The sequence below is a fragment of the Achroia grisella genome, unplaced genomic scaffold (genome assembly GCF_030625045.1).
Source record: "Achroia grisella isolate CSIRO2021 unplaced genomic scaffold, CSIRO_AGI_Agris_v1 utg1920, whole genome shotgun sequence".
Taxonomy (NCBI): Eukaryota; Metazoa; Arthropoda; class Insecta; order Lepidoptera; family Pyralidae; genus Achroia; species Achroia grisella.
In genome coordinates this window covers 889,703-916,912 of record NW_026712695.1, presented here as the reverse complement: position 1 = coordinate 916,912, position 27,210 = coordinate 889,703, and the positions used below count along the sequence as shown (strand labels likewise).

The 27,210-nt window shown below is 32.2% G+C and overlaps 4 protein-coding genes across 4 annotated transcripts; 2 read left to right on the top strand and 2 right to left on the bottom strand.

The window, feature by feature from the left end:
* The first annotated feature begins 480 nt into the window (after positions 1-480).
* LOC131841768 (mitotic checkpoint serine/threonine-protein kinase BUB1 beta-like) lies at positions 481-15,965 on the top strand. The gene is made up of 14 exons (XM_059190093.1): positions 481-847; positions 1,016-1,220; positions 2,285-2,481; positions 2,972-3,221; positions 8,959-9,139; positions 9,238-9,377; positions 9,463-10,018; positions 10,299-10,483; positions 10,713-11,014; positions 11,357-13,379; positions 13,913-14,160; positions 14,247-14,343; positions 14,905-15,074; positions 15,470-15,965. The coding sequence occupies exons 1-14, from the start codon at positions 720-722 to the stop codon at positions 15,642-15,644; spliced, it is 4,857 nt and encodes a 1,618-aa protein (XP_059046076.1). The 5' UTR covers positions 481-719; the 3' UTR covers positions 15,645-15,965.
* A 481-nt stretch (positions 15,966-16,446) lies between these two features.
* LOC131841792 (tRNA (guanine-N(7)-)-methyltransferase non-catalytic subunit wuho) lies at positions 16,447-17,698 on the bottom strand. Its single transcript, XM_059190118.1, has one exon. The coding sequence runs from the start codon at positions 17,569-17,571 to the stop codon at positions 16,447-16,449; it is 1,125 nt and encodes a 374-aa protein (XP_059046101.1). The 5' UTR covers positions 17,572-17,698.
* An 891-nt stretch (positions 17,699-18,589) lies between these two features.
* Positions 18,590-23,166, top strand: LOC131841742 (signal recognition particle 19 kDa protein). Its single transcript, XM_059190065.1, has 4 exons — positions 18,590-18,904; positions 19,036-19,213; positions 19,646-19,785; positions 23,029-23,166. Exons 1-4 carry the CDS (start codon positions 18,858-18,860, stop codon positions 23,099-23,101), a joined length of 438 nt encoding a protein of 145 aa, XP_059046048.1. The 5' UTR covers positions 18,590-18,857; the 3' UTR covers positions 23,102-23,166.
* Positions 23,167-23,176: 10 nt separating this feature from the next.
* LOC131841723 (uncharacterized) lies at positions 23,177-26,526 on the bottom strand. Its single transcript, XM_059190043.1, has 4 exons — positions 26,490-26,526; positions 25,946-26,041; positions 25,203-25,280; positions 23,177-24,484 (listed from the first exon to the last, which is right to left on the bottom strand). Exons 1-4 carry the CDS (start codon positions 26,524-26,526, stop codon positions 23,265-23,267), a joined length of 1,431 nt encoding a protein of 476 aa, XP_059046026.1. The 3' UTR covers positions 23,177-23,264.
* Positions 26,527-27,210: the final 684 nt, after the last annotated feature.

The following is a 27,210-nucleotide window of genomic DNA, read 5'->3' as shown; positions in this document are numbered from 1 at the left end:
CGTATAGTTTATAGTAAACTGATTGGCGATCATAGATTATAGTATGTATGTATGTATGTATGTAATATAATTAGATCAAACTGGATACAGAATAGTTTATTCAATATATATATTAAACAATCTTAGTAATTATTTGACTATGTTTGGCAGATGAAAACTTTTTTTTACTATACATATTTTTTTTATTTGTCAGTGTTTCGAATACTGATTGAACTTTGATTGAACACTGAACATTCAGTGTTAGAAATAATTTCATGATGGATACTAAAAAAAGTTTGTGTCATTACTGTGCGTATAATATTGGTTATTCTATTAAGTAGGGCTGCCATTTAACATTTTTTGCCACTATGACATAATTCCGATTATGTGCTCGAGGCCTAAGGAATTAGAGTCTCAACGGTTATTTTTTTACGATTTTGAATTTTGTAATAGACAAAGAAAATCTAGAGAATTTCTTGTCAATTTCAGGTTAGTCTTTGCTACTTCAGTTGGTATTCACCAATTTTTTCGGGTTTTACAGCAGTAAATCCACTACTTTTTTTGTAAATACTTCGGAATATTATTAAGTTTATTGTTTTGTGAATTTGTGTCAACACGATAATCAATAATTGTCTTCTTGAGAATTCCTTAAATCGTTTGTAGAAAATTACTTACTCGCGATTGAATAAGCTGTGTTTATCCCTCATGCTGTGATATTTCACTAATATTTTAGTTCTACAATGGACATCGACGTTAGTAAAGAGAACATTCAACCATTAAGAGGTGGTAGAAACTTTGTGCAATTGGGTACTGCATTGCAAGCGCAGTCCGACGTTGATGCTCAAAGACAGTTGCAGTTACAGAAGGAGTTAGTTGTTTATATATTTTATATTATTTTCCATTAAAGACTCTCTTTTTTCTTAATGTAAATTACTTTATTAAAGTCTGATCAAGTTAATAAAATATCCTCACAAACTTTATGATCAATATTACTTAAATTTTATAAATTACTCAATATTTAACTTCTGTATAACAGAGAACATGAAGCAGCTATTAGACACTATCAGGGCCCGGATCCTTTGGATCCATGGTTCAACTATATTCAATGGGTAGAGCAATGTTATCCTAAACATGGCCATGAGGGGCATATGGATAAACTAATAAAAGATTGCCTGCAATTATTTGAGAAAGATGCCAGATATTTTCAAGATAGAAGACTTGTGAAGTTATGGATTAAATATGTAAGTTCCCAACATCTATACTCCTTACATTAATGGTTTATACTGTATATAGATTGTAAAATAACTGATAAATATAAAAAGACTCCTGTCCCTTTTTTAATAATTTGATTAATAAGTATTGCATTTACAGTACATTTGGTATGAAATGTAAATAGTATAGTGATTAATTAAGTATATAATGCTAAAACATCTGTATTTTTTAAAATAAAGATTAATTGCTGAATCTATTATAAAAAAATGTAAGATCTTAACAGTTCAAGTTAACTATGAAATAATTTTTTTACCAGTATTCTCAAGTTTTAATGTAGTGCTCCAAAAATAAACACAATTGATTGAAATGGTTAATTTGATCATTATAAATAAATAAATTGAACTAAATATTTAAAATTAGCTTAAAGTTAATTAAAAACTACTCAGCTTGGCTTGCCTCAGTTTCCTAAATAGGGTTTTATTGTGAAAAATGGTTCAAGAAGAGAAAATAGATTTAAATTGCAGTTATAAATTTGTAACAAAATACAATAGATATTCTATATTTATTAGAAAGTCACAGAAGACTAATAGTTAAAATGTGTTTATATTTAGAACTAGCTGTTTCTCGTGACTTCATCCATGTGAAATTTAACTTTCATTTTCTAAAACACAAGTAGCTTAAGTTACTCCTTATTACATCAGCTATCTGCCAATAAAAGTCCAGTCAAAATCGGTCCAGCCATTTCAGAGATTAGGCAGAATAAACAGACAGACAGACAAAAATTGTAAAAAAAATTATTTTGGTGTATGGAGGTACATATTTATATTCATATGTATGTAGTATAAAACAGTTATTTCAATATTACAAACAGAATTTTATTTATATGTATAGATGTATAGATGTTATAGCCCCTAAGAATTATCATGACAATCTATTGGATGCAGATGTATTTTATCATAATAAATGTGGCTACTTGAGATGTAACAGTGTTTTAAATGTAAAATAAATACATTTAAAACACTGTTAGTATCTCAAGTAGTTTTCTTCAACTTCAGTCTGTTATGTCTCTTTTAATTTAAGAAATCAATTTTAGGTGGACTGTCTTTCTAATCCATTGGAGATCTATCAAAGGTTGTATAATACTGGAATAGGAGTAGAATGCTCCGAGTTCTATCGAGCCTGGGCATGTTACTGTGAAGAGTCTGGAGATTACAAGAAAGCTAATCAAGTCTATGTGCTTGGTTTGCAAGCTAAAGCCCAACCATTAGATGAACTTGAGCAAGCCCATATGTGAGTTTACTTAATGTTTTTTAAAAACTCATACTTCCTAAATTTTCAAACTTACTAGTAGACATGCATGTTAGTTATTTCTAGAAAATTCTAGTTTCTTTGTGGGATGATAATGAAATGGGGCAGCCCTCTGTGCTAACGGTTTACGCTGGCAGGGCACCAGTGGAGGATGATAAGATGAGCATCCTCTTCACTAACTTTTAAACTATAAAAAAAAATTTTGATACAGATTTCTCTATTATTGAGAGATTTTCCTTTTGAGTATCCATGCAACATTATGGCCGTCATTGGATACAGTGTAGTTCTCAGTAGTTATTGTTGATTTTGTGAACTAAATTAGGAATGTCAAATTTGTAAGTAGATTTTTTCTAGAAATCTCCCTAACATATAAAAATTGTTAAGTGATACAGTAAACATAATTACTTCAATTATTAGTCTCTGTATTTAAACATGCAACATATATATTTAATTCTAAGTACCTGTTTTCTAGGAACTTCCAATTGTTTTTTGCTCAACGAATGCTGCATGATGATTCTCCAACAAAAAGAAAGGCAGCGTCTGCATTAGCTGAGACTAGAATGGCTCTGACATCTTTGAAGTCATTTAAGAGGCGTAATATCGCTAGTGTTCCTGTACAAAGAGTAGGGGAGAGCATCCGAAGTGTACAACCTGGAGTAGTGAGGCAGCAGCAACACATTAACAAAATGCCAAATTCTAATATTATGGTCAATGTTTTTGAGGTAAGAGAATTTGGTGTTGTTATGTACTAAAGTGGGTACTTTGTAAAAAAGAGTCAATAGATGTCATTCTGGCCAGTGTGATGTGTGCTTCAATAAAGTGATTATTGTTTAACTAATTACATAAATAACAATAATGGGCATAAAATTTAACGAGTTTGATATAGCACATGGGTGTTGGCAAAATTATATAGAAAGGTTATGTTTTTGCTTCCAAGCTAGTGAAATTGAAGAAGATACAAAGAAAAAAGCGAATTTATTGGTGGTCTGTGGCCCTGATTTTATGATTTAATAATTTCTTTGATATCTCCAAGTAAAATAAGTGATGTGACTTTCTCTTTTATTGTGGGCATTTTGAATAATCATTTCCATCCGAAACCTAATAAAATTGTAGAATCGTATAAATTTCACACAAGAAATCAAGAGGCAGGTGAAATGATAAAAAATTATATTGCTCAATTACGTAAATTAAGTTTAGGTTGTAATTTCACTGATTTAGATCGTACTCTGAGAGATAGATTGGTGTGTGGAATATTAGATAAAGATATTCGGAGGACACTGCTTCAACAAAGGCAATTAACATTTGAACAAGCTTGTGACATAGTATTATCACAGGAAACTGCAAATTTTGATGTAAATATTACACAAAACAGTACAAATACTCCAGTTCTTGATACAATAGTGCCAATGGATATTAACAAAGTACGGGTGAGTCAGAGAATGTCTTCTGAAAGCACAAATAAGAATAATGAGAATATGTCAACGTTGTGGGAAACCACATAGGGGTGAATGTAGGTTCCGCTGGACTAAATGCCATCATTGTGGGAAAATGGTCATATAGAGGCAGCCTGTTTATTGAAGTCCAGCCAAGGTAAGAAGTATAATTCAGAATGTAATGGGCTATATGAAGTGGGAATCAACAGCATTAGACAAGACAAAGTGGATCCTTTTGTGATTAGAGTATTTCTTAATAGAATGGGATTACTGATGGAAGTAGATTCAGGTTGCCCATATACAATTATAAATGAGATAACAGCCAAACAAATATGGAAGGGTAAATTACCTAAACTAGAATTAACACATATTGCATAAAATCTTACACAGAAGGTAAATTAGTATTATTAGGTCAGACGAAAGTCCATGTAAAATATAATCAAATAAGTAAAATTATGAATATATTAATTACAAAAGGTAGTGGTTCAAGCCTAATTGGCAGGAATTGGTTTGCACAATTGGGTATAAGTATAGAAGGATTAAATAATGTTAAATCAATGGATTTTAATAAGGGACAGACAACACAATTGTTATATAGATACAAACAGATTTTTGAGCCCGGTTTAGGCAAATACACTGGACCAATAGTGAATATTACACCAAAAGAGGGTTCTGTACCAAAGTTCCTTAAAAGTAGACCCATTCCATTTGAAATTAGGAAAGAGTATTTAAAGAAATAGACAGACTGGTTCAAGAGGAGGTACTAGAACCTACTACACATTCTGAATGGGCTACTCCGATAGTCCCAGTATTAAAAGCAAATGGTCAGGTACGTTTGTGTGGAGATTATCGGTCCACAGTGAATGCAGCTACTAATACGGATACATACCCTTTACCTACACTTAATGAAGCTTTTGTGCAGCTTCAGGGGGAGTAATATTCTCAAAAATTGATTTGGAGCAAGCATACACACAGGTGGCTGTCGATAATAACACAGCCAGCTTGCTTACAGTAAATACACCTAGAGGATTATACAAAGTAAAGCGGTTGGCCTTCGGTGTTAAAGCTTGTCCTGGTATTTTTCAAAGGCTGATGACTTCATTACTGGCAGGAATAACAGGAATAGCTGTTCTGTTAGACGATATCGTTATTTCTGGTAAGGATATCAACATACACAATGCAAGACTAGAGATGGTGTTACAGAGGTTACAAAAAGCTGGTCTAAGAGTGAATAAAGGAAAATGTTTGTTTGCAGTACCTAAGGTCAAGTTTTTAGGTTATTTAATAGATGAGTCAGGAATACATCCATCTAAAGAGAAAATTAATTGCACTGAGAAGACACCTGCACCAAAAAATATAAAGGAATTACAGGCATTTCTAGGACTTCTTAATTTTTATGATAGGTTTTTACCTCATAAGGCAACCATTGCTGAACCATTATATAGATTATTAGAGAAAGGCTCCAAATGGAAATGGAACAAAGAACAACACACTGCTTTTACAAAATTTAAAACAATGTTATCCAATGAAGATACACTGGTTCACTATGATGGCACCAAGAAATTGATTATGTCTTGTGATGCTTCTCAGTATGGACTTGGTGCTGTTCTAGAACAGGAAATGAACAATGGTATGGTGAAACCAGTTATGTTTGCATCACGTACTATGAATAGCCATGAGCGAAACTATGCTCAGATTGATAAAGAAGCAGCTGCTATTGTTTTTGGTTTGAAGAAATTCCATCAATACATAAGTGGACGGAAAGTGATAATTAAAACAGATCATAGACCACTGTTAGGCATTTTTGGACCAGGAAAACCAATTCCTACAATTATATCACCCAGAATGCTGAGGTGGGCACTTTTATTGAACTTATATGATTACGAGATTCAATATGTAGAAGGTAGGAAGTTAGGAAATGCTGATGCATTAAGTCGGTGGCCAGCAGAAGAATCAACTATAGAAAAGGAATATTCAGGAGTTTTATTAATTGAAGAGACACCAATGGAACTAGAATTTACAGCTAAAGATGTAGCAAAACTTACGAGAAAAGATAAAGTTTTAAGTAAAATATTATATTGGATAAGAAATGGATGGCCTTCTAAGGTACATACAGACTATAAAATGTTTATGAAAATTAGAGAGGAATTATCTGTACATAGTGACTGTATACTGTGGGGAAATAGAGTGGTGGTGCCAGAGAAAATGCGCTCTTATATATTGGAAGAATTACACCGGAACCATGATGGTATAGTTATTAGTAAAGCTTTAGCTAGAAGTTATTTTTGGTGGCCATGTATGGACAAACAAATTGAAGAGATGATGAAAAACTGTAATATTTGTTCAGAAAATAGGAACATGCCTGCTCCAGTTACTCATCAGTGGTTGAAACCAGATAAGGCCTGGTCAAGAGTACACGTTGCTTACGCTGGACCTTTTCAGGGTAAATCTTTTTTAATACTCATAGATGCATACTCTAAGTGACCAGAAGTTAAAATAGTAAATGATCTTAGCAGTGCTACATTGATTCGAGAATTTAGATATATTTTTGCTGAACAAGGTTTACCTGATTCTATTGTAAGTGACAATGGTCGAAGTTTCATTTCAGAAGAATTTCAGAAATATCTTAAGACCTGTGGAATTAGACAGATATTAGTACCTCCTTATCATCCATCATCGAATGGGCAAGCTGAACGTACAGTGCAAACAGTAAAAAATAAACTTAGGAAAAGAACATCAGAACCCTGGCATGTCCTGGCATTGCCGAACTTATTATATGGATTGCGAGCCACACCTAACAGTGTTAATGAAAAAACACCTGCGGAACTTCTGAACAACCGTCGGTTCAGAACACAGTTCGACTATTTAAATCCATTATCGTATAAAACAGAAAATTAAGTGCAAATGAAAACAATGAAAAACTTAAAGTACGGTCATTTGAAATTGGTGAGTCTGTGTATGTTCGCAATTATAGCAAAGGACCTCGATGGTTACGAGGAATGGTGGAGAAGAGAGTAGGGGTATGTAGATACTTGGTACGATGGAATGGAAGGTTGTTGTTGAGACACATTAACCAGATGCATAAAGGAGGGATAACAATTAATGGAGACAGTTTAAAAAATACTTCAAGGCCTGATGCAACCCAATATAATAGTGATGATGAAAGTCATGTGGTTATACCATCTCCAGAGAAATGGGCTGACATCATTGGAGTATCAGGGCCACAAGACATTGTAATGGACAGGAAGTTCAGGTGAAATATTAAGGACAAAGAGAGCTTTATCATTATCCCCACCTACACTATCTTCCAAGAGAGTAAGATCGCGGGTAGAGTGTAGCTTGGAGGACAAAGAGTCTGAGGTTGAAACAGACGAATCATTTGAAGTAGAATAACTCACCGACCATTCTAATAAAAAAAATCAATAGCCTAGTAATTAGTTATTTAAGTATTAACAGAATGTGCATGGACAATGAAATTTAAAAGTGAACGTAAATTGTGTTGTGTAAATGTTTACCAATCTCGGGGGAAAGATATGTTATGTACTAAAGTGGGTACTTTGTAAAAAAGAGTCAATAGATGTCATTCTGGCCAGTGTGATGTGTGCTTCGAAAAATACGTGTTTTAGTGAGTATATAATAGGTGTAAATATTTATGATAAATACTGTATGTATGTGGTCTCTATTTCTATCCCAGTTCAAGTGTGACCAAATATTTTTTTTGTTTGACATGATAACCATACAGACATTGTGGTAATTTACATAGTTTTATTAGAGGTTGATTAGTACTTTATCACAGTTAAAAAATATTCATAATATATAATGATGTGAAAATTCAAAGTTTATCTTCATCAAATTTATAGTTGCCATAATGTGATTGCGCAAATTATACTTTTTTGTAACATGGTTACCTAACAAGTATAGACAACTATAGGATAAATTTTGCTGAATACGAAACTAAAAAATGTACAGCAAAAAGCAAAAAGTAAATTTATACTTTTTAAGTTGGGACTAAATTATAATAATAGCCTTGGACACTTCACTTAGCACCATTTATTAACAAGTTAAGATGAACTTGTGTTATTTAAGTATTTCTATTAGTTGACTAGTCAACTGATATATACTTAAATGTTTTTTTTTAAAAGGAGAAGACAATATTGATAATACAGTAGAATTCCACTTATCCGGATCAAATAAAACCAGGGATACTCCGTACAATCGAAAATCATCCGTCATACTCTTGAACGGGTGCTGCTTGTAGGGACTGGTCTGCTCTAATGACTATGACTGATTTCCTCTTATTAATTGTTTAACCAGTTTGGTTGTATATTTAATATTTTTTCTATTTGAGTATTTAATTGAATTTGTGCTAATTGGTAGTTTGTATTCACACACTTAAACTTAAAGATGTAAAGTATGAATTAAATTATTTAAAAGAGCAACACACAGGTTTCTTGCTCGTTCTTCTTGTGATGAGCCAACTTTCCGAATGAGCGGTAGATTAAAAAAAAATGTGATGACTATTCAAAAGTGCTTTAGTGTAACTTTATTTGAATAAATGAAGTTCTATTCTATTCTATCCGAAAATCCGGATAACTGATTTTAAAGCAAATTTAACAATTTTTAATTTTAATAATCTTTCATTATGTAATGGGTTTTACTTAGGTAATACGATATATAAAAAACGAGCTATAACGATAGATAATGAATTACATAATACCTATGTAATTTAAGTTTGATTGGAAATAACTTGATATTGATCTTTGACGTAATGAATCACATCTATTCATTGCGGCCAAGTCACTGATGCGCTTCAGTTGTAACAACTGTATGGGTTCTGATTTATCCTATCTTTCAAACCACTTAAAAGCAACATATAGAGCATCAAAAGCTTCTGCGTGAGATGGTACTTGCCATAATGTATTGTGTTTTTACATTTTAATGTGTGTACAAATGAGTGTGTGAAATGCAAATTATTTGTTTTATTATTCGGAAATATAGTTAAAAAGAAAGTTAATTGTTATAATAGGATGCACCATCAACTTCACATGCATCACATGGCATTCACGTGGCTGAGGATCCTGGACCAGCTTCTTTAGTACAGGCTTGTAGTAATATAGAAAATGAGAAAGAAGTTGGTATGTGGACAAATCCTAAAACCAAAATGGTACATACAAATGTTGTGCCACACAAGCCTTTGCCCTTTACACGTATGTATGAACTTGATGGATTGTTAGTATTATATTAGTTTCGTTTTATAAATTTAATCGAGAAAGAATAATAAATTTTATAACATTTTACTTATCAGCATATGAAGATGAAGATGACGTATTAAGGCTGTCTGCAAACCATATGGCATATTGTGCAGATGATTTGTCGTTCACTGTGCCTCTCTGTGTACCTGACCCTCCAGATACTACGAAAATCCCGTGTTATAATAAATCACAGGTAAGAGAAGTACTGTAATAGCACAATATGAGATTGTTTACTTTAATGTTGATTAAGTTATACTTATGTAAATCATCAATTCTAGGTATATGTTAATGATCAAGAATATAGTTTAGAGGAAATCAGATCAAAAAAATATAATTTAATTAAAAATGTTAAGACTGAAATACCTGAAAATGTAGAAGTACAGCCAAATTATAGTAACATTAATGAAACTCTGGCTCAATGTAGTGCATTGGAAACATTAGCAAATTGTGCTCTAGACAGTGAGCAAGATCATTTAGGACAACTCATGCCATTAACTATGCCTACTCTACAAAATATAACAAAAGTAACAAATATGCATTCTCCGGGAGAGCCAAAAGTGTTGGTGAATTTAGATTCTAAAGAATTTAGTGAACTAAGCGCAAAAAAGAATGACGATAATCAAAAGTTATCTAATTATGTCTCTGACAAAGAAAATCAAATGGACAGACTTGCTACAAGCAACTATGGTGACGAAAATGGTCCACCTGAATATGGGAAGAATAATTTAATGGAAGAATTTAATAGAAGTTTGATGGGTAATCTTCTTGGAGATTCTGTCACAGTTAACACTAAAGAGGCGCGGTGGGAATTAAGGAACTTATTTAATGACAATGGTAAATATTTGTAACAAAATTGTAGTCAATTGTGTTTTTTGTGCAACAGTAGTCGTAAACAAACATAGGGCGTATCTGATAAAAGGCTATGTGTAAAATTTGTAATGATTCAATATCGATGGTATAAGTTTTAAGAAAATTTATATAATTTAAATCTATTCAGCCCTTATCAAATTAGCATAAAACCCTTTATCATCTCTAATTGACATACATATATTTCATTTAGTTAAAATGAGAAGAGTTTATAATTGTTTACATTTTCGTTTTTTCAATTTTACAGAAGCTTCTATGGTACAGCCAGTTGTGCAACAATTTGAAGTTCCAAATTTCGATATACATGAAGATAGATCTATGACCATTGCTATTAATACGAAAAAGAAACCAGACATTATGGAAATGAGATCATTACCAGAAGATAAAGAAAATGCAAACAAATATACAGTACCTGTAATTGCGTCACAAAATGTGTGTATATTTTTCTATTTTATATAATATGTTTAAATATTGTAATATTTTGAAATATTATGTACTGTCTTAAAGTTTTCTTGATAATAATTTATACAATAGGTGCAGTGAGCGTAATTAACTTTTAATTAAGAATAAACATATAAGCATGTATAGAGATAGTAAATTTTATGAGCCCAGTAGTTAAAAATAGATTTTATTAATCATTCAAATCAAATTTATATGACAGGTTAACAAAACTGCATTTTATGAAGAGCCATCATGCACTCAAGTCTTCAATTTTAACATCAAGGATGCCAGTACCCCAAACATGTCTCAATTTAAGAAGCCAACTAGTTGTATAGACCAATCTACCAAGTATCCCTCTGTACCAAAATTTAGTATTGATGAGAGTGTTATAGAACATGTTGATCAAGGCATAGGTAAAAGAGAAGAGAATTCTAGGCAACATGCAACAGACCAGCATGCTACTGTTGACAATCAAGGTACAGGACTTTCAGTTATAATGGAAGCTACACGAGAATATAACAGGTATGTACTTTAAAATATTTTTATACCAAAGACCAAGACATTTACAACTTTGGTAGTCTAACAAACCTCTATTAAAGATTATGTATGTATGTCTTGTTAAATTTCTATTTTTAAATTCTCTTTATGCAGGATATGCAATCCTGTTATTTCAGTGCTGTCTCTCACTCAATCGCTATATGTATCCAGGCTGCATGGATGAACTTTATATCAAGTCTCAGTTTTATAAAAGTTATGAATGTGCAATGGTTATCTTTTTAAATGATCTTATTTAATATGCATATTCTTGCCCGTGGTTTATTCATTGTGATGGTGATTTTTAATAAATACGGTCTTATATTTCAGTAAATCTGGTTCCAGCTCATCTGGGCAATCAACAAGGACTAATTTCACTGGTTACACCACAAATTTTGATTCAATGTACAATAATCCCAATGATCCATCACAGCAACCTACCTCATCCAAACGAAGTTCATTATCTACTCAACCAAGAATGCCCAATGGAACCTTTGCAAGGGTTTACCCCCAAAAACGAGAGCAGCCAGAAAACAAAATGGCTGCACCGTCCACATCAGTGCCTTACTTGTCTCATGATCACCAGTACCAGAAACCTATGCCCCAAAATTATAATGGATACTCACCTCAAAGGTCTATGCATCCACATTATCAACAGAGCTATAATAACTATCAGCAAGGCTATACTGGTAATCAGGTCATGAGCCAACAACAGCAGCAACAGGGTTACGCAAGTCCGAATGCTAATGCTTATCATAGCCCACAACATCCAGGCATGCAAAGTCCCCATGCTATGAATCAGGCTGTTCCTCCTGGATTTCAAAGCCCTACATATTCAAACCAAGTAGGATATCATAGTCCAGGACATGTCATGATGAGTCCTCCACCACAACAACAACAATTTAGTGGACGACAAGAATATTATACTAATCAAAATGATAGACAACATATCTACGTGAATCAGCAACAACAACAGAGTGCAGCTGTTTTTCAAAGCCCTCCACATCAAACACAATATCAAAATAATCAATACTATCAACGCAATAATTCAGTTCCGGCAGGTACAAGTCCAAGTTATAACCAACAAAACTACCATAATATGCACAATCAATACAATAACACAAATATCTATCCTAATGTCAATCCTCACCCTAACAATCAAAGTTTTAATGCAATGCAAAGTCCATACAGGCAGCCTCCTAAACCATCTGAGAGTACAAGTGGATATGGCCCTCAAAATAATCAGTCCTTTCAAATTTACCAAAGCCCACAATTATCACATAACAATTATCGTAATATTCCAACTCATGGAATGAATACTTCATTAGAGAATATGGATGTTCATATGAGACAAGAATCTCATATGAATGCGTCATTAAAACCGAATGAAATTGACACAAAGGAGCAAAGTATGACAAATAAATCAACACCTCAGCCAAAAATAGTGGCTCAACATAAAAGTCCAACCTCCGCTCTTAGAACAATTAGACATGATCAACCCAATGTGAAAATCGGTCAAAATTCACCTGATATTGGTTTTTCGAATCAATTTCTTAATTTTATCTCTAACAGAAATGAACCTAAGGATAATGCGAATACTCCTAAATTTACTAATAGCCCAAGTATTTCTCAGAAAATGCATAAAAATCTTTATGTATCAAGTCCAGAACAAGCTCAAATACCACCATCGTCAGGACTCTCAGACTCTGATAGCAAAGATGGAATGACTGCCCAAACTGTAACACCAATTCAATCTGCTAAAATATCACATAGTGCTGAAAAACAAAAAGATATATCCAAAAGACAGCTGGATTTCGAACAGCGCGTTGAATTCCAATCAGAGGATAGCAGGGATTCTGTCAGTAAAGAAAGTAGAATTTCGTCGGTACATTCGAGGCAATCTGATTTTCATTCTGATGGCTATGGTATGGATGTGGACAGTGAGAATTCCATGGAGTGTGGTGCTTTTAAATCAACTCACTCCATATCTTTAGTGGAAACAAGTGACATACCTAGACCAGCTGATATTGACTTCCCAAAAATAATTGATCCATTCAATAAAAAGATTTTGACCTCACTGTTAGAATATGTTAAATTTCCAAATAAAACTCATGCTGATGGGTATGTGGAGGTGCGGTCTGTTCCAAAATTACAGCCTACTATGACAATTAGCATTGGAAATAACAAATTTTCCATAGAAAAACAACTTGGTAAAGGGAATTATGGTGCGGTGTTTTTATGTCTTGATATCCACAGCAACAAGAGTGTAGCTGTTAAATATCAAAAACCCAGTAGGCCCTGGGAGTTTTATATTTGTCAAGAAATAAAAGCCAGAATAAAGGATCCATTTATGGTAAGTACTATCACTATTTTAATAAAAAATATAATAGATTCCATTGTTTGAATGTAAAATATGAGAAAAAGAAATGATTATGGAAAGCAATTAATACTAATAAGTAATAGGAATATATAAAATTATTGGTGCTGATAAAATATTTAAGAAAATAAAAAAAGTTGACATAAAGAGATACATTTTTCTGCAATGGCAACATATATACACTTGATACCTGCCCTAGCTTCACACAGGTGTATATCTTAATCTTAATAATATTATAAAAGCGAAAGTTTGTGAGTATGGATGGATGTTTTGGATGGATCTCTTTCATGCAAAAGCTACTGAATTTTAGTGTAATATAGCATGAAATAACATATATAAATTTCACGCGGGTGAAAACGCGGGCGCAGCTTGTATTAAATATACAAATCTTCCTCTTGAGCCACTATATCTATTGCTCCATTGCGTAGTTTAAAAGATAGAAGCGAATATACAGCGAAAGCGACTTAATTTTATAATAGGTAAATCCATATGTATTTTTTTATTTGTAGCTTCCAGGATATATGGATATTACTACAGCATTTCTAGGAGACAATGCCAGCTTATTTGTATCGGAATACTCCAAGTACGGATCTCTTTTAGATGTTGCAAATAAAGTACGAGTTGCTACTTCAAAATGTATCAATGAATTTATAGTTATTCTATTGACATCTGAAATGCTATCTATTGTTCATTACTTACACAAGGCACAAATCATTCATGCAGATATCAAACCAGACAACTTTTTGTTAATGAAGATGTGAGTATATTATATGTGTGATATGGATTTGTTTAAAATGACAATTACCATGCATATAGAGATTTAACCTAATCTATTTTTTTCAGCCCGGCACAAGAATGGCGAACACCATCTTTGCAGTTGATTGATTTGGGCTGTGCCATAGATATGTCTTTGTTCCCTGAAGGAACCACATTTAATGAAGTGAGTAGTATTTTTAAATGACATAACAATACTAATAATATAGTGGCATAGTTGCTATTCTTGTATTATATGGTGTTCAGTGCCCATTAAGTTGAAAATGTAACATTAATTTTCAACACAATAAAACCAAAAATAATACCTGTTATTGACCGTATTGATTAGATTCGTTGTTGTTGTGTGTCTATCTATTACCAACTTGTTCAGATATGTCATCTATCGGCAGTATAAACGTATTCGACGACCCCTATGGTCTAGCGGTTAAGAACATTGCTTTACTTCCGATAGTTGACGTTTTGATTCCTCGCACGGTACAAACATTTGTATTAATGAATATGATTGTATTGGTCTGGGTGCATTCTATGTATATATTTAAAAAAAAGCTCTGATTAGCTTGAGACTAGATGGCGCTGTGTGAATTGTCTACATATTTATTATTATTATAATAAAAAAGATCATTTGAATTAATTGGAATGAAAAAAAAACTGCTTTTATTGTGATTTTGAAATCGAGTCACCCTGCACTTTATAAGATGATTATTGTTATAAAAACATTATTTTACAGTTAATTGCAACTGAAGGATTCACGTGTACCGAGATGCGAGAAAGAAAGCCATGGACTTATCAAACAGATTTGTACTGCTTGGCTGGAACAATACATGTCATTCTGATGGGTAGCTACATGAAAGTAGCAAATCGCTTAGGTCAATGGAATATAGATAAGAAATTACCTAGGTAATTATTTTCTATATAATTATAAGCTGTTGCCATTTCCTCTAAGTGTCCTACAGAATTATATGTGTACTGGGCACGAAAAAACTGACTTTAATAGAATTATAAATGATAACTAAAAGTACCAGACAGATCTTGATAAAATCATCAGCTATTAAAAGAAAAAAAATCTATAATTGCCGATAAATTTCTGAACAAAAAAAAAATGGTTTGAATAGAGAATCTCCTCTTTTTAGTTTGTTTGAAAAAGAAAATGCTGGTAATATTAATATTTTCGGTAGTTATGTGTCAACTTATTCATACTTGTGGGAATACCTACTATATTCAAGAAAAGCTTGGGGTTTCGGTGTGGTATATGTATAATGCAAATTGTTACTAACATTTATTACCATTTTCAGGTACATGAAAGTTAGTCTATGGGATAAGATATTTACAACACTACTTAATGTTCCGGACTGTAACAATTTACCTGACTTATTAGATCTCAAAAATGAAGTAGACAGTGTCTTGAGTGAAATTGACAACCTTGGCTCTCAGCTCCGCAACTTCGCTAATGTGCTTAAATCTAGATAAATATCTCAATGGTTCTTATGTATTTATTGCATTTAGATTTTATGGCGACTGTAAAAACAAGTACCTAACATGTATTATTTAAAATATAAATACAAATTATGTCTAATATTGAAGAAATCTTGATCTATATCCAGGTTATTATTGCTCTTCTTATAAAAAGCAATAAATATAGGATGTCAGAATCTGCAATCTAGTTTACAATAATGCCTTGTTGTGTTTAGTTAAAAATGTGATATTGTGATTTTTAGTTCCGTTTTGTTAGTTTAGAATGAAAACTTGTCTTAGATATTAACTTGTTAGCTTATAAATGTTGAAATATTACTTAGGTTTCATTTATTTTTGTACAACCTAATAAAACATGCACATTTCCCATTTCTTGTTTGACCTGTAATTAAAATTAATAAATGATTACCGTTGACATCTATTTTCATTCCATATTACCTAGTAATAGTATATTCCTGTACATGCAAATAATTATAATATTGTTAGGTGTTAAGTAGTCTAACAAGAACTTTATAATTCTATTATTTGTAGCATTACATTATTTTTTATGTTTTATTATGAGAATCAGCATTGTTTACCACTGATGTGATGTTCAATATGTCCTCTTGTACTGATTATAACTGTTTGTAGTTCAGTCTACTATTCCTACCTATCCTACTTTTCTCTTTATGTCTTAAGACATACTGAGTTTGATAGAGACTGGTGGTATATTATAATAACAAAGCTTTGTACATATTGAATATTATTATTGTATATAGGTAGAACTAAAAAAAACTAATTTTTATATAAAAATATTTTATTATGAAGATTTTTCCAATCTTTGTCTTTTTCGTTCCTGATATTCCTGTACATTATCGAACTTTCTTTTGTATAATACTTTGATGAAATCAAAGTTTTCCTTGCCTTCAGTTGCAATGTTATTATTTTCATATACATTAACAGTTTTACTAAATTCTAATGTTGCTTTAGCATCACTGTATGTAACATTATATATGGCAATATTAGATGAATTGTCATAATACACAATCAAACCTGAATTGTCAAATTTGATAGCACTAGGGAAACATTCTAGTTTTAGCTTCTGTTGTAGATTATGACTAAACTTTCCATCTACAGAGTGTAAACTATACATGAGTAGAGCATTGTAAGTATACACAGCAATTGCCAGCAAACTGCTAGAGTCAGTGAGTTTACAGAGTGTGTAGTGAACTATTGGTAATGCATTTACTTCTATGCCCTCATCATCCATTAATTTACAGAACTGTTCCTTAAGTTGTAATTCATTAATATCAAGATAAGAGTCAATACTATAACAGAGTCTACCATTTATATAGTCCCAACATTTAATAGTTCCATCTCCCGATGTACTAGTTAAGTAGCGATCATCATGTGGTAAAAGTTCAATGTGATTGACAAATTCGTTATGTCCTAAGCAGAATGTTTGAATGTTATAAGTATTAGGATAGTTTGATACCCTTATTTTTTCATCTCTGTCACATGTTATGATGTATCTACCATCCTGGGTTTGTAAAACATCCAATAATAAACTCAGATGACCTAAAAGCTTGGTACCATTATCCTCATTAGTTGTATTATATATTAATACATCGCCACTTTTATCTGCTACCAAAATTTGCTGATTTCCAACTGTGAACCTTATCTTGCTTGAGCTTCTTGGTAGTACTATTTTTTTTAATATTTCCAATTGTGGTAAAGAGTACATTACTAACTGTTTAGATGCCGAAGTTGTTATAGCTAAATACTTTAAATCTGCAGAAATTGCTATATCAGAAATATAATCAGTTTCCATTGATTTAATCTGACTCGTTACTTCCAAACGTTTGTTGACTGAAAAGTCATAGTAACTTAAACACATGTCTCTTGTTACAGCAATAAAATTGTTACCTGTTGCCATACAAGCCATTTCTTATTACAAGTTTAATTTATTACAAGCAGATAGTATCACATAAACATTAAAAATTAATTATTTCTGCAAGGATATGATATTTAATTTATATTACTGGGAAATTCTGATTTCTACAATTTTGAATTGGCTAATTTTTTTTTTTTTAATAATGCTTTATTCATGACCATGTTGAATTGGCTAATGTAAACCAGTGTTGCCATATAAGAGTATAGCTTTTAACAGTTTTAACCCAATTATTGCTAAATTTTCCCCTACAACTCCGGTTCTGTAAAAAAATCCCCCAATAACAAGTTTTTACTTGTAGAATATACTATTCAATTATTATACTTCGAGCAATCTGAGAAGCTGAAGAAATTCCTCCAAAGTTCGCCCAATCTTGCATTGCTGAAATTGACTGACATAACTGATTACTACTACATCTACACCTCCCTAGAAATTTTTCTTATGGATGATAATGGAATGGTGCACTCGCCTGCGCTAATGATTTACGCTGGCGGGGCAACAGTTGAGGATGATATGATGAGCATGAGGTCAAGCCAATTAGCTCATCGTAACAAATTCACAAAGAATTTATCATGATGGTTTCCAGGAGAAACCGTGTGGATGTCAACTTGATATGGAACATTGCTAGCAATAAGAGTATCAGTCCACATTACTAACAATTCCCTTTCCCCCGTTCCTAAGAGATTGCAGGTTACGGCCTTGGGGCGGGCCCTTTTGCCCTGGTATGAATGAAATATTGCCCGAGGACAACGAACCCCGTGGGACTGGATTAGCAGGCTCCGGGATTGATGACGGATTAACGAGAGTGACCGCTCGCCCCGAGGCTCTAACCTGCAGTTCCATAAGGCGGGCGGTTGATATGAAAAATAATCTACTGAGTCAAAATCAAAATCAAATGAAGTACGTGAATTGTCGGACGTACCGTATAACGTTTGTACAGTTCATCAGTATGACTGACATATTATTGCCACAAGTTAATTGACAAAACTGACGTTTCATAAATTTCAATCAATATTATACACGTTCGTCTGGTTTATTAATTCTTGAATCTTTATTGCCATACGTAGTGTTGTATGGCTAATTTAGTTTTTTCTTTTTTTATTTATTGTTTTTGCTTTATTGCATTACTTGCTTCCATTTATTTATGTCTAGAATCTATAATAACTTCACTATTACTGACATTTCAGTACGATTACGATACTGCTACATATTACAATTAGATTATTCTTTTGCCAAAGTTAGGTGTAGGTGAGCAAAAAAGTGTCTTTAAAACCAACAATATGTTGTCTTCCTGGAATTCAGATAAAAAACATAGTGAAATAGAAAGGTAAGAAGTCAACATTCAGTTATTAAATGAATCGAGAATTTCAGATTCTTATGTATTTGTTTGTATATTGAGTCATAAATTTACTATTTTATTATAACACATATATATATAAAATATGACGTCTGTTTTAGGTGGATTTGCATTTACCCTGCTTATATGAATAGTAAAAAAACACTTGCAGAGGGCCGTAAATTGCCAAGAGCTTATTGTGTGGAAAATCCTACCCATCAAGAGATTAGAGATGTTCTTTTAGCCACAGGTCTACATGTAGCTGTTGAAAACAAGCTATATCCGCGAGAAAGAAGTAAGGTAAATATAACAAGTAATCTTACAAGGAGTATGTAGATCAGATTTAGTTAAAATTTTTCCTACTATTTGTTCCATCGTGATATATTAGAAAACATATATATGTTCTACTTAACCAGGATCAGCATTGCAATCATTAATAATAATTGTGGGCAAGTTATATATATGTAAAGGGAAAAGTAGTAAGTTACCAAATAATAATTAAACAATCATGAAATTATTTCGGATTCTCTTATTGGGCTGTGAGAGCTGTGGTATTGTTATAGTAGGAATAAAGAATTAGAAGAACACAAGATTTGCTAAAGAAATTGGAATGGATTGTTGAGTAATTGAATTAGATGAGTGATTTAAGTAATATATATGGATTAAATATGAGCTAAATATATTTAATTGATAATTTTGAGGAATTCTTTTATTTTGTGTTTGTTGTTATAGGAAATGCTGTATAGAGGTAGAATTCGAGTGCAATTAAAAAATGATGATGGTTCACCTATTAAATCCGAGTTCTCTACAAGAGAATCTGTTATGAAATTCATTGGTGAATCAATTCCTAAGCTGAAAACTCGTCAGAATAGGTATGTATTTTTTTAATTAAATTTATATGTTGAAGAAAGCCACTTGTATATTAATTTTGGTAAAAATGCTTTTTTTCGGTAAAAAATATTGTTAGCAATAAGAGCTCTGTCATACAAACAGATCTAATGAATGTTTGATCATAATATAAATATTATGATGATATATATTTTAGATATATAATATTAGTTGATAATAATAATTTTAAGGGGGTCTTCCTATGTGATGGGTTGCGATTTTTTTTTTTTTCATAAATTGCTCCCTTAACATATCTAGAATACGGTAGTAAAGCGATTTTAGAAAATTCGAAGTCGTTTTAAAGATACAGCAGGTAAAAGAAAGAGCGGTTCGGAGCGGTGAGTTGGCAGTTAGAGACCGGTGGGCTAATTATGTAACTTCGTTCGCAACGATTTTCGTATGTAACGTAGTGAAAATGACGTCATCTGTCAATAATGCGATCATATAGACGCCATTTGACGCTGTCAACTAGCATTGCAACGTAAACGCAACTTTACATATCGATAAAAAATATTTCTATCGAATGTCGATTTAGTAACCTCGTTGCAACGTCACGTAATCGCTATTTTGCCGAAATGACAGCGTGGAATTGAAACGGTTTTTACATTATGAGAAACAATTTAGAAGGTGTTTCTTTTGGTTACAATCTTTAAAATATCAGCATTAGCAGCATTATTTATCTTGTTTTGGTAATTTTCAGTATTACATATATTTTTATTATATTAAATATTACGTAGAAAGTCGTGAATAGGTTTTAAATTTATTAAAATGGGAAAATTGTCACGACTCACAACACGACATCAGTGTTGCCAATTCGATATTTTATTTTCGTCCCAAATCACATAGAATGTTGTATTAACTAGAGTAAATGTTTAATATAAAATTAGGGTTGATTATGATATTAATATAATTAAAAAACTATTTCAATGAATACGGTGCTCTGTGAACGGAATACAACGTTTATGATGCTCTGTGATTTGTTTAAAGTAAATAAATTTATTTGTTTAAAGTTTTTACAATTATGTACAAATTTAAAAAGATGTGCCCATATCATTTTAAATTTATATGGATACCTACGTACTTACCTAGGTATCTATAGCAGAAGAGAAAATTTAATTTGTAGGTTAGATTAATATTATTAATGATTATAAATAGTTTGTATAAAATATGCTTTTATATTCAAAATTATTAACCTTATTTTTTCATTAGAATAGAATAGACTTTCTTTATTTTATTTTATTAAATGTCTATTAATAAAATTAAAATAAAAGAACAAGTGAACGCTGCAGTATATTTTGTAATTTTTGAACGCAATAAAAATTGTTTCAAATCAACCAACTAGTGTAACAACCCAATAAATTAAAATGTATCCCTCTAAAGGTATAAGCTATCTAATGTACTGACTTTTTAAATTGGTCGGATTAACAATATTCCGCTGCAACTTCATAGTAGTGTTTTATCGATAGAAATGATTTATGTTGCGGTCATTCGACCTTACTTGATCGCATTTTTTAAATTGAAATGATTTCATATTGCATCACAACTTCAACAGAAACAATTTCATATCGTGTTACATAATTAGCCCACGGGCCTATTGTGTACCGTCGGCTTTATACCTGGCCTCCCTTTTATTATTATATTTGTTTATACAAGTTTAGACACGTTTCTACAGACTTAAACAGAAATTTCTATTGTTATAATATTTTACCGAAGTTATTTTAGTCTATCCAAGAAAGTTATCCAAGAAATTACAAAATTCTACGGATTAGCAATTCGACGCCATCCAGATTCGCTTGAAGATATGAGAAAGGAAGTTTGGGCAACGTACTATCACAAATGTTCTTCTGATGAAAACCCTCAGCATCAATTTTGTCCAGAAGGCGAAGACAGTTGGTGTAAATGGCGTAAGGCTGAAGCTAATAATGAACTGGACCAATTTCATCACGATAAACCACCTCTAATTCCGCAAGTCCAAGAAGCTATCAAACCGGTTTTCGAAGATTTATCGAAAGACGAATTATTAATTCGTTGTTTAGGAGCAGAGACACAAAACAATAACGAATCTTTGAATTCTTTGATTTGGACTTTCGCTCCTAAACATCTTCATTCTGGTCCCAAAGTTGTTGAAATTGCTAGCTACTTAGCAGTTATTATCTTTAATGAAGGTTTTCAAGGTATTTTAAAAGTTATGTCGATTATGGGATGCCCTGTTGGTCGTGAAGCCCAAGCGTATGTTGAGAAACGGGATGAAAAGCGAATCTTACGCTCTGAGCGGCGCGTAAGTGATGTCGTTAAACAAGCCAGGATTGACTCAAGAGCTGAACAATCTGCTTTAAAAGAGTTTCACGAGGAAGAGGAAGGAATACTCTATGGACCAGGCATCGCCGATTGAGAGTAAGTTGATATTTTAATAGTTTTTAACGGACTTGAAACTTTAAACGCGTTTTTCTCAAAACTGTGTTTTTCAAACTTTCCTCCATTGTATCTCAGAAACGGCTGGACCGAATTACTTGAAATTTACAGGGCACACTCAATATATGTAAACGCATGGAATGAACTATTATCAATCGAAAATTTTCAAAACTTCGATTTTTTTATAGCAAAAAACAAAAAAAAAAAAGCCTAATTTGCAACTTTTATTTCAAATGTCTATCAAAAATCCAATTTTTTTTATATTCATTTGATTATAGGTCATTCCGTGCTTTTAAGCCTACAAATTAAAACGCCGTTTTTTTTTTTTTTTTTTTTCAATAAGCCGATCAGCCGGAATCGTGGAGGAAGTGGGAGCTCTTTTTTTCGAGGCGGGGGTGTTCAGAGCGCTGTAACTCTAGTTTGACTGAATATTTTTAGCTGAAATTTTATATTTATACTGTCCAAATATGTGTTAATAAATGATAAAAAACTTGAAGCTCTAAATATTTACTGGTCGTAGAAAAAAAATCCTAAAATATCCCTAAAAAACAGGCCGTCACATAGGAAGACCCCCTTAAGTTTCAAAGTAAACTAGTTCTAACGAGTCAACTTAATATGCATTTTATTAATGCATTTTATATATATAAGAATGATAGTGTAATGTAGCATGACTCTTGTTATGTGCTTACCATTTCTTATAATGACATGAAATGTAATCTAATTATGTAACTAGTTCCATAATATTTTAGTATGAGATTATGAGTGTTTATTAATTTAAATCTTTGATAATGATCTTATATATATTATTATTTCAGGCCTGCTGATCAACAACCTCAAACAACAAGCCAATCTAGTAGTAAGAGTAAGGGCAAGAAAGGACGTCGATAATTTTTTTATATATGATAAACTTATTATTTAATAAAAAATCTTGTAATGAGTATATAAATCCATGAATTGCTTTTATTTAACATTTGACAAAATGGTCTTATTAATACCTAACTATGTACAGAAATGTCCTTTACTATGTAAATATTTCTTATATTATTATATATCATGAATGTATATGTATAGACTGTTCTAATAATCTGTTTTGGCCATTTATATCTCTTGCAACACTGTATCCATCAAAAATAGTAACTACAGGTAATTTACCTTGAGGCGCGCTTTGTAGAGCCAAGGTTAAATTTGACAAATCTTTTATTGATATTACTGTTTCATGTTCTGTATAAGCTTCTTCAACATCTGTGGTAGCTGTGCCATTTCCGTTAGGGACTCGTTTATAACTGGTGTGATTGTGTGTGACATGGTACTTGCTTTTTTCATAACTTTTTTCGGACTGTAAGGACTCTGTGTTATTGCTGATAAAAATTTTGGAGTGAAATCCTCGTAGTCCTCTATCATGTTCTGATATAGAGTTTGAGCTTTCTGTTTCGTTTCCCCTAATTTCGTGTTTATCATATTTTTTATATTTATCGGCTGTGAAGAGTTCATTGGTGTTTTCATCTTTTTCAAACTTCTCATCTGTTTCTGTTCTATTGTTCCCTGTATTTCTGGCATCATTTCCGTTTCTTCTTCGGAGTTCATGGCCACTTGCATAGTTTCGTGTAATACAATTGGAATTTTCTTCATGACTCTTTGTATAGGATTCATTTTCTCGGACTCTGGTATTACATTTACTATTTCCATTATTCCGGGGGATATTTCTCGCAGTGCTTCTGTGAAATGTGGAGCGGCTTCTTTTACTGTGTCCATTATTGTCTCGCCAACCGCTAGAGGTATCTCTTGAAGGTAGTAAGGATATGTTCTTATTCTGTCGGATAATGCCGAAGTCACCCATGGAAGTATTAGGGGCTGTCTTGGCGGTAGTCTTGGTAATTTTCTTGATCGTAGTGGCAATAGCTTGGGAAGTAACAGTTGTCGTTTCTTTCGATAGAGGCTCTTCTTCGAAATGGGATGCAAGTCCGCATGTGCATACCATTCTGCGTCTGTCGTTGGTAAATGATTTGTGTGACTGAATTCTTTCAGCAATTTCAGTGGTGTCGCTTGTATTTGATTTAATGAGAGTATCGAATAACATACCGAGATTTCTAAGTAGAGGAATATATTTTTGATTAGTTTCGTCATTTTCATGGATGTTTCGATCGATTGCTTGATCTTTACGTTTGTTGCGTAGTTTAGTTTTCAACTTTTTTGGTCTTAACGGGCTTCTGATTTGAAATTTTTTCTTGTTTTTGAAAGGATATATGTTTAGAATTCCAGGGATCTCGTTAACTGTGAAACAAAAAAAACATTTATATATATAGGTCCTTCAATTCTATCGACATAATTTGTGGCCTGTGCGGGTCATTACTTGCGATAATTCATTTTATTTTGTATCACATAGAATTTAATGGAAACATTATTTGTAGTTATTTAGAAATGATATTTATGTACCAAGCAACAGCAATATATTGCAAGCCCTGTGCAATGTGTTAGATATGTAGGTATATATACAGAATAATGTTGATTGATTTTTTTTTATTTTATCTTATTAACTGTAAGTCTAAATGGCTATTTCGGGGAGGAGTGGAGATTGTTTGAAATGGGAACTAGTACATGTCCATTTCTAGTAATGTACCATCTCAGGTCTACCTTCACGCGGTCTCCCTTGGAAATTATCTGGGTTAATTCTTCACGATGGACTAACTAACCTGAATATATGCTCGTACTATTATCCTCTTAAAAATTACCCATTGGTATAAATATTTTTTTCATATTTGGAAATTAAAAATGAATACTTAAAAAATTTTCATTTTTTTTTATTAAAGTCAGAAATTAATTACCTAGTTAAGGAAATTTTAACAATAGAAGAGGAATTTTTCTTATTTATAAATAATTCGTTATCTATAATGTATATTGCAACTAAATAAGATGAGAGAAACTTTCTAAATAGTTTTTATGGGAGGCGCGACCCGCTAGAATGCAATATATAAAAAGTTTGAAATATTACCTTTTCCTTTAAGTTTAGATTTTAACCAAGAAGTTGGAGCATTTACTTTATGTAAAGAGAAATCCTTAGCTTTATTTCCTGAAATAAAAAAATATATTTTTAAAATATCCCCAGTCGGTTGATAATTATAATTGATACCTACTGGGATTTATGTAGCTGGGTGCATAATAATTTGAAATATAAAAGTCCCTTTCCCGAATACAGTGTTTCGTTTAGTCTTTTATAAGGGAACCAAGTGGAAGACTATCTGCTACTCTTTCCCCCTATTGCTTTTTTATAGTTGACAATGAAATAGAGCACCCGCCTACGTTAACTTTATACGCTGCCGGGACACCAGTGAAGGTAAGCACGAATTAACCACATTACTGGCAAAGAGGCCACAACTCCTTATTGCTGACCATTTCCTCCTCCCACTATTTGATTTATTAGTACCTATCTACCTCCAGACTTCAAACCACACTACTACAATAAACCTTAAACTTCCTAATATTTATAAATTAGTAACATAGGGCAGTATAAAAAATCTCTTTGGCCTGACGTGAATGAATATAGTGCCTGTGAAAAAATATAAAGAAAAGGTAATGAAGGTTATAAACTTTAGTTTTAGTTACTTTTAAGATTAAATCGAAACTGTCCTTGAAACAACGTTCGTAAATATTTCTTAATTACATACCGATTTATTACTATTATTCAATAGATGTTCCTATAGATGTTCGACGACGGAATTGTGCGAAGATACTAACCGGTATGTGTCGATTCGGCTATTCCACTTAGTGACTTATTTTTTTTCAATTCTTGGTCAATTAAATCGTTTAATGACACTGGTTTTGCAATCAAATCTGAAATAAATCGACGTAAAAACGGGTAGTAAATGTATAAATTTTGAATATTCATATTATGATACCTCACTCAGGTAGTAGGCCTACTTTTAAAATGCACTCGTCGGCAATGCAAAGCACGTAAAAAGTATTTATACTTATAGGTATTTTTCAAATTACTACTACACAGTTGTAGGTACGTTCAGTGTTATGCAGGTATAATTTTTGCTTTGAAATTCTATAACATCACAAAAATATTCATTATAGAAATTACTCAAAAATAAAGAGATAAAAGAGATTTTAATAATATGTAGGTACCTACTATATTTACAGTATCTATCACATATGTGTACTTATACAAAGACTTAAAATTAAACACAAAAACAGTAGTTCTAAATATAATATCCGTATTTACTTCTAATATGGATTAGTACTTACAAGGAATTAAGATGGCAGAATTAATGAATACGTAGTATTGCCATATAGGGATTTTCATCTTCTTTCATTTTTGCCTCTTCAAACGTTGTCACTCAGACTGTTAATTATGCAAATCGTGACGCCCGTGTTAATTTGTATTTATAACCTTCGTAGTTGCTGAGGCAGCAGGATTGGTAGCACGTTTCCATGACATAACACGAATACCTATAATTAATATTTCTTTTATATTTTTTGTCGTATCGTTTTATAATACATTTGTAAGCATTTTATTTATACATGCAAAGAACATCACGTTATTAACTTTTTCATTACTAATCCTAAGTTCGATTTCATAATTTTAAAACTATTTTAGTTATACTAGAGAAAGCTTTGAATAGTGATTTATATTATAAAAGGTCTGTTGAAGTAAATAAATGTCATGTTGGGATATTTGAATTCGAGTCAATCAATACTTATTTGAGGTAGACTTTGTAGAAAATTCGCAGCCTTCCTAATACGCACTGCCAAAGAGTGGAACACACTTCCAGCTTTTGTGTTCCTGGAGAAATACAACCCCGGATTCTTTAAGTCTATGGTGAATAGATATCTTCTGGGTAAGCGCGCTACATCCTAGGTCTTGCCATCATTTACCATCAGATGAGGTAAGACCAAGCGCAATCCCATTATTAATTAAAAAAAATCGTCTGTAACATGTACCTACTCGTATGTCAAAGTTAAGTTAGATAAGACACTGACTACGTACACATAACATC